This window comes from Sinocyclocheilus rhinocerous, unplaced genomic scaffold, assembly GCF_001515625.1.
Source record: "Sinocyclocheilus rhinocerous isolate Xijiao unplaced genomic scaffold, SAMN03320098_v1.1 scaffold2966, whole genome shotgun sequence".
Taxonomy (NCBI): Eukaryota; Metazoa; Chordata; class Actinopteri; order Cypriniformes; family Cyprinidae; genus Sinocyclocheilus; species Sinocyclocheilus rhinocerous.
In genome coordinates, this window is record NW_015634018.1 from 953,518 (window position 1) to 961,963 (window position 8,446).

The window sequence follows — 8,446 nt, forward strand, 5'->3', positions numbered from 1 at the left end:
GTGTGAGTGTGTGTGTGTGTGAGTGTGTGTGTGTGTGTGTGTGTGTCTGTGTGTTGTCCCGGGCCATGACGTGGCGTGCACCCGTGCGCCGGTACTGTTGGTAGCAGCTGTCTCCTCTCATTTCTCTCATTCTCCTCCGGATGGCCAAACCAACCCGCAGCACTGAAGTCTTTCCAGCGCACAGGCCTGGAATCCTCCTCGCGTCTGGACGAACAGTCCACAGCAATGCACGGTTGCTCAATAACAACATAATGTGCTTCAATCCACATTCCCGCAGCTGGCAGAGCTACAACAGGCTGGCAAATATTAATGGGAATAGCGTGTCAAGAAAACTTAGTAATTTAGTGCAAAACAGAAATGTAAACGGAATTTGTAGTTCTTACCTGAACTTTACCCTGAACTTCTTGCCAATCATCAGTCACATGACCTGTTGAGGCCAAGTCACATGACTTTTTTCCCCCCACTTTTTTTTTTCACTTTTATTCTTACAAAAAAAACAAATTCTCCACTTCAAATGAGCATATACATATTTTATGAAAACTTATTTGCATCTTAGTGTTTCCGTCCAGAATGTTTTATGCAATATCCCACAATTCGCATAGAAATTACATGGATGGAAAGTGAAAAACTAAAATTTTAATAATTTTATAGAAAATGTATAATTTATAGATTATATATATACTACATATATAAGTAGCTAATACAATATTATTTTGCTTAAAGGGGTCATATGATGCGATTTCAAGTTTTCCTTTCTCTTTGGAGTGTTACAAGCTGTTCGTGAATAGATAAGATCTGTAAAGTTGCAAAGATTAAAGTCTCAAAACCAAAGAGATATTCTTTATAAAAGTTAAGAGTCAGCCACACCTACCTAAAACGGCTCGTTCTAACACGCCCCCACATATCTACATCACTATGTGGGAAGATTTGCATAACACCGCCCAAATGTCCACGGAAAGAAAGAAGGCGTAACTTTGATTCTCGCTGTAGTATTGTTGCTGCCGCCGAGACACACACACATATATGTTTTATACACACACACACCTTTTTTATTTTTAAAATGTATATATAATTTCTTTTTTTAATTTTCAGTTCAAGAACAGGGACGGTTTGTTGTCACAAATCAGACTTCCAATTAACTCATTTAAAATTGGCACTTTATCTTGCAAGAAAGAGGGACTGCAACTCTGCAACTTTGGATTACGAGTACTTCTTGTGTTTATTTGCCTCTTTGTGACAAATCGCTTGTATTCCACATTTGTAAGTCGCTTTGGATAAAAGCATCCGCTAAATGAATAAATATAAATGTAAACTCTAGACTGATGGACTGGTCACTGCTGCCCCTCCGTCAAACACAACAACTGTCTGCTCCTCGCTGCTATTTCTAGAAGCCACGAGGCGCAGCTGCCCCCGTCCCCCGCCGCACACCTGTTCATACCAATATCTGCTTTCATAGGGCACCACAGCTCCTCACGGGGCCCTGGGGCCACAGGTGGCCCCCCAGTAATGGGCACACAGCTCAGGCTTGTCATCAGGTCAAACAGGCCCCGTTATGCAGGGGGTGGCTGGGTTTTTGGTGAACTTCTGTTTTAACAATCTAACCAGGAGTGGAAAACCTAACATAGCAGCAGGGTTATTATCGTTAACTAAAACAAAAGATTAAAAGATCATTATATATTATAAAAGTTTTTTTATGTTATGAAAAATGTCAAATCTGGAAAAAAATATATAAAGCTGCCAAGCCATCATTTATCACTCTATTTTAGTTTAACTTGATAGAATAGAATATTATAGAAATAGAATAGAAATTAATAACTATATAGACGTATTAAAAAAAAATGACTATAAATAAAATTTAAAATAATATATAAAAGATAAAAAATAAATAGATTGAAAGATTATAAGTACATAATATAAAAAAGTTTTTAATATTATAAAAAATTTAAAAACATAAAAATGATACTTGAAATAAAACAAACATTAACTGAAAATAAAATACAAAAATCTTAAACTTATTTTATTTCAGCTAGTTGCCAAACCATCATTCATCATTTTATTTTAGTTTAACTGGAAGTACTAAAATAACTAAAACAGAAATACGAATGAATCAGAACTAAATAGACTTATTTAAAAAAAAAAAAAAAAAAAGACAAAATACAACAAAATTACTAAAACCGACTAAAATTTAAATAAAAAAAAAATAAAAAATAAAAACTAATACAAAGTATTAACAAAAACTATGTTTAGTATATTAATGATACTAAAATAAAACTGCATTGCACCAGACCTGGTTTATGACCAATTAGTGAAGTTGGTTGACCAAGAAACTGCTGGTTAAGCTAGTTAAAATGCCTAGTAGAGCGAATGATGCAGAAGACGTCTAAAACTCAACATATTCTAGTTGTTTTTAGCAGATTTTATAGAAATGTTGGAAGTCAGTTCCTTTTAAAATGAGTCATAAAAAAGATTATTGGAGTATGTTTTACAACAAAATACTATTTCAGTCATGTTTAATTCAAGGTTACTTGCGGTTTCTTTGTGAAATGTATAGGAATTTCTGAATGAAAAAGTAAATCCCACACCAAATGCTTGCAATAATCACCTTTTAGTGAAACTCACAGTGTATTCTTAGACCTTTGAGCGAGAAAGAAGGAAATATGAGTATGTTTTTAGCCTTGAAAGATGTTAAACAATCATCAGCGTCCGTGGGCTTTGTGCCGGTTTGTTCTGGTACGTCACAGGAGCAGAGAACCTCGCCGTTTGCATCCCTAATGCTTTTCCAAGAGGATAGCGCACGATCGAGCTCTCCGACATCAAACGGCCTTTTCAAAGCATAGGGGCTCTCTATAAAGTCTGCAGATGAAAGGCCGACAGTGTCTCTCTTGTACACAGCTGGGCCTGTAGACGACTCCACTTCTCTTTCAAGGTCCCGTCAGCGAGCTAAAACGCCGAGACAAAAGCAAACGTACGGATCTTCACCAGACCGTATATATTTTGGCCTTCAAATGAGCAGAAATTCAAGACCTGAATGTAGGTGCAGAGAAATAAGGAATATGGAAACATGTCATTTTCACTTTCTCCACCACGTTTGAGTCTCCGAACTTTAATCGTTAACACGTGTGACAGGTGCCCTCGCATAATGCCAGAATGCAATATGATACATAATTAAACTGCATTTACATGATTACAACAGATCACAGCTTATCATTCCAGCAGAATATGAATCCAAACCAGCAGCACTACATGGACATAAATATAAGGCATTATTACTACAATATTTACATGTTTTTTTTTCTTTATAAAACTGTACAGTCGTGTCAGCAGCAGGCGTATCATTCATTTTCTCAGATACAGTGCTTGTCTCCAAGACAAAAATAAGCCCTTATCTAGTCATACAATTCCCTTTTCTTTAGGTTTTCAGCTTCTGTTGTGCAGGACAATTAAGGGTAAGTGTTAAAATATATTTTGATCATTAAATAGACACCCGTTTTTGACCGCATATTATGTATTATATTTTATATTAGTTGCAATAACTGTATAAATGTTTATTATAAATAATAATAATAATGTTAACATTTAATTGTTAATTTACATATTTTATATAGTATATAAAATATTAATAAAATAATATTTTATAATATTTATCAAATGTGTTATATTAATGTTTACACTACCGTTCAAAAACCTAGGGTCAGGAAGATTTTAAGAAATTAGAAATTAATACTTTTCTTCAGCAAGGATGCATTAAATTGGTCAAAAGTGACAGTGAATGACGGTGACGCGAGAGCTGTACTCGCCGGGTTTCTGCAGCAGCTCTGGCTTGGGCTGAAAATGCTCCGTCAGGATCTTCAGGACGTTCTCCACCTTCACGTCCATCTGAAGCACCTACAAACAAAGAGACATTTCAGCGGAGAAATGAAGCTGTGTTACTGGACTCGCTGTAGTGGGCTCCTGACTAAAAAGGTTGAAGATTCAAGCCGTGCAGGGGGTTAATCCATGAACAATCACCGTTGTGCTCCAGTAATGCACTTAACCTCAGACTGTTTAACCCTTAGAGTCTGAAAATCGGGCTGAAATCTCTTCATTGTGTCCACTCAGAGCTGTGTGTTCAGATTCTTTCAAACAATACATTATTGTTTACACTAAAGGCAACTATTACTGCATTAAAAAGTAGACAGTTTAGAAGTAAATAAAGTGAATCTAATGAGCATAATTCAGCCCAATATCAAAAGAAAAAAAGAAAACCTATTTTTAGGGCCATTTACATATATATACATATATATACACATACACTACCGGTCACAAGTTTGGGATCAGTAAGACTTAAAGAAGTCTCTTCTGCTCATCAAGGCTGAATTTATTTGATCAAAAATACAGAAAAAAACAGTAATCTTGCAAAATGTTATTACAATATAAAATAATGGTTTCTATTTTAATATACTTTAAAATATAATTTATTTCTGTGATGCGCAGCTGAATTTCCATCATCATTACTCCAGTATAAAGTGTCACATGATCTTCAGAAATCATTCTAATATGCTGAGTTATTATTAGAATTATCAACAGTTGTGCTGACAAATATTTTTTAGGAAACTGCGATACTTTTTTCAGGATTCTTTGATGAATAAAAAGTTAAAAAGAACAGCATTTAGTCAAAATATAAATCTTTTCTAACAATATAAATCTTTGCTATCACTGCTTATCAATTTAACACATCCTTGCTGAATAAAAGTTTTAATTTCTTTAAAAAAAAGAAAGAATAAAAATGTACCAACCCCAAACTTTTGAACTGTAGTGTATATTGTCAGAAAAGATTTCTATTTTAAATAAATGCTCTTCTTTTTAACTTTTATTCATCAAAGAATCCTAAAATCGTTCTGATCCCACACTTTTGACCGGTAGTGTATATATGTCATTACTTTTACATTATTACATTACTTTTTTAATTTTACTTTTTAAATTAAATTAGTATGCAACAATTACTACCTTGATGTATACCTTACAAGTTAAATAACATAACCTTTTTTTGTATTAAATGAATGAATGAATGAATATTTTTTTTCATTAATGAGAATTTGAGGTGAAAATGTATTTAATTGTCATGAAAATAAAGTCACAAAAGCGTTATTTTGGTATCACTGACACTAATATAGATAATGCAAATATTTTTTATTTGTTTTTATTTTCTGTTTTCATTTTAATTTTACTTAAATTTGAATAATTTTATTGTGTGTTTTTGTCATTTTTTTTTATTTTTTTTTTTTATGTCTACATAATTTTGTATTAATTTTCCATCAACTTGACGTGAAATGTTGGTAACTTGCTGGAATAAAATATGTTTAAGTTGTTTTTTTATATCTATTTTGATTATATTTCAGTTATATTATTTCAAGTAAATACGTTTTTTTTCTTTTTTTTGCGTCACTATGCAAAAATTCTTATTGGTCTTAATGTAAAACATAATTTCTTATAGAGATGCATGATGCATCCACACCATACTGGTTACTGGACAATTATTTTATGTATTTTTATTTATTGCATCATATATTACATATTTAATTTGCCTGTACTTATTTCTTTTTTTCATTTTCTATTTTAAAATTTAGATGACTTTAACAAGCATCTAGCACTAACTTGAATGAAAAGAGATCAATTGATGTAATACTTTAAGAGCATTTTTTCTTGAAGAGCACATTCTCTTTAAGAAACACTATACATTTTGGCTTGAAATATGACCTGGATATGCTTCATAAAATTCACCTAGTCAGGACACTTCAAGCATATTTAAATAAATACTTGAAAATCCAAAATCAAATGCATTTGAGAAAGGGTAAACAAGAACAGCATACATCAAACAATATGTGACATTAACACAAATTCTCAGAAATAACCCTTTATGCATAAGTGTTTTTCTTTCAGAATGGGTCATTCATTTCAGATAGCTACTTAACATACTCGGTTTATGAGCCCTCGCAAGTCATCATTTAACCGTCCAGCACACACAAAACAAAAACAGGCCATCAAGTAACGTGAAACGCCAACACAAGCATGAAAAGGCTCTGCGCTCAACAGTGCGCCGTTTCACTGCGAGCCGATATAAATATATTTTCATAAAGAGAAGGAGCATTCACTGCCTGTTAGAGGGGAAATATAAATCTGAACCATAAACATGTCATTGATAATCTACGGCATTATCTGCATTCCCAAGCGAGGCGCTGCGCTCAGATGAGGAATTCCTCTGGTCTGTGGAGCCGGAGCACGTTGACCCATGGAGACCCCTGGAAAAACAACTCTAAAACAGCCACAAAAATTGTGCTTGGACTGCAGATTCACCACAGTTTATCAAACTTTAGTGTTTGATAAACTGCTCTGAGAACAGGCTGCGGGTTTGATGCTTGACGCCCAAATCACCACCAATGGAATCGAGAACCAACCACAAAAGTGCTTACTTATTCCTTGCATTTTTAATGATAAAAAAATAATCCAGTTCTCAGTATTTTTATAATCCAGTGTTTTTGTCCAATTTCCCAGTTAACATATCTAAATAACATTAATTAGCGGTTAAATGAATAGTTCACTAAAATATTAAAATTTGTTGAAAATTCAGACACCCTCAGGCCATCCAAGATGTAGATGAGTTTGTTTCTTCATCAGATTTGGAGAAATGTAGCATTGCATCACTTGCTCACCAATGGATGTGAATGGGTGCCGTCAGAATGAGAGTCCAAACAGCTGATAAAAACATCACAATAATCCACAAGTAATCCACACCACTCCAGTCCATCAGTTAATGCCTTGTGGAGCCAAAAGCTGCGTGTTTGTAAGAAACAAATCCATCAAGATGTTTTTAACTTTAAACCGATGCTTCTGGGAGTCCTCCATGATATTCTTCCTCCAGTGAAAAAGTGTTCTGGTCTGAATCAGGAGAGAAATCGTCTTTTCAGTAAATTTTCAGCAAATTTTAATTTTTGGGTGAACTATTCATTTGAGAATGTTTTGAAAGTACAAGAAGTCAAAAATATATATATATTTTTGCAGTGCTTGGGCTCAATTTATCTTCTGCCATGTAAAAAATCTGAACACTTAGAAAAGAAATAACACCCCTCAACAACAGCAGCTCCTTGAATACTTGCGTTTTGCTCGGCTAAATAATAGTAAATAGCTTCTCTCTGAACGTTGCCAACTGGATCTTCTCCTCCTGAAGATGAAATGCAAAACACCAGACAGACTTTGCTTCCTTTGAGCTGACTATCTATCATGGTTAAGTCAATAATCATCTCCCCAAAAAGCAGAATTGTATCTTTATGAGCTCTGTGAAAAACAGCACACTCCGTTCATTCATTGTGCTGATAAGAGCTCTGGGATGCGACCAGCATTTCGTACTTCAGCTGGTCTGGACGAGCAGCCGCTGATGAAGCGTTAGCTTGTTTTGAATCGGCTGACTACACGCCATCTCTGCTGTCTCTTCACATGTCAGATTGGAGGCTGGATTGTAGCCAAAGCTTTTAGATTGCAAAAACGTCTGAAGAAACTGTTAGCAACCAAGATAAACTGTGTTTTGGTGTTTGTTGGGGGCAGGACAGGGTGGAGGTGTTCTGGGCCTGTGAACTTGACCGTCTCTTTAAAGCAGCTGTCCTGCTCACAAGACACTAAAAACACATCCATCTGTCCATCCATCCATCCATCCATCCATCCATCCTATCTATCTATCGTGAACATTCATAAAAATTACATTAAATTAATTTCTCTAAATTTCAAATACCTACTTCCATTCAAATTCAAATTCAGGAATTGAACTGCAATTTCCGCGGAATTCTTAATTGTCAACTCTAAATGATGCACAACCCTGTTGGCCATTACATGTGTTGCTTGTTTTAGGATTTTCATTATATTGTGTTGAAAAAACACATGAATATGATTCCAATGATTCATAGCTCAAAGGGCAAATGAAGTGCATGAACGCTGGGGTGTTTAGCGATGTCAGTCGTGTAGTCTGGGGTCCCTGCATGTGTTAGGGACAGCTGTCCTCATATCACATGTCTTCACGCACCAGGACGGCCACGGCCCTCCACACAGGCAGAAAAACATGTTCATGTCTGAGCAGCCGTCGCGTGGCAAACTCTTGTTTCTGAGCTCTCGGTTCATTTTGCACACATTTATCATCCGTCTAGAAGAGGGTGAGGTGTGTTGGTCAGACTCGTGTGAAGTGCTGAATGTGAGTTTTAGTGACCTGAGCGAGTGCGCAGCAACGCCCTTTAGCCAAGATGAATGAGTCTGTTTAAGCTTGGCAGATACAGTATGTCCTTTGTGTTTGAAAAAAAAAACCCAGAACAGAAAGACTGTAGAATGACAGAGAGAGAAAGAGAGAGAGAGAAATATAGTAGGATGGTTGAAGAAAGCGACAGAAGCAAAAAAAAAAAAAAAAAAAAAAAAAAAAAAAAAAAAA

General features: G+C 35.1%; 1 protein-coding gene across 1 annotated transcript in view; it reads right to left on the minus strand.

The window, feature by feature from the left end:
* Window positions 1-3,753: 3,753 nt before the first annotated feature.
* LOC107745116 (potassium voltage-gated channel subfamily KQT member 1-like) overlaps window positions 3,754-8,446 on the minus strand; it is a 46,701-nt gene continuing 42,008 nt past the window's right edge. The window contains exon 4 of the mRNA XM_016558957.1: window positions 3,754-3,885. Coding sequence (XP_016414443.1) covers window positions 3,754-3,885 — 132 coding nt within the window. The remainder of the gene's footprint in view (window positions 3,886-8,446) is intronic.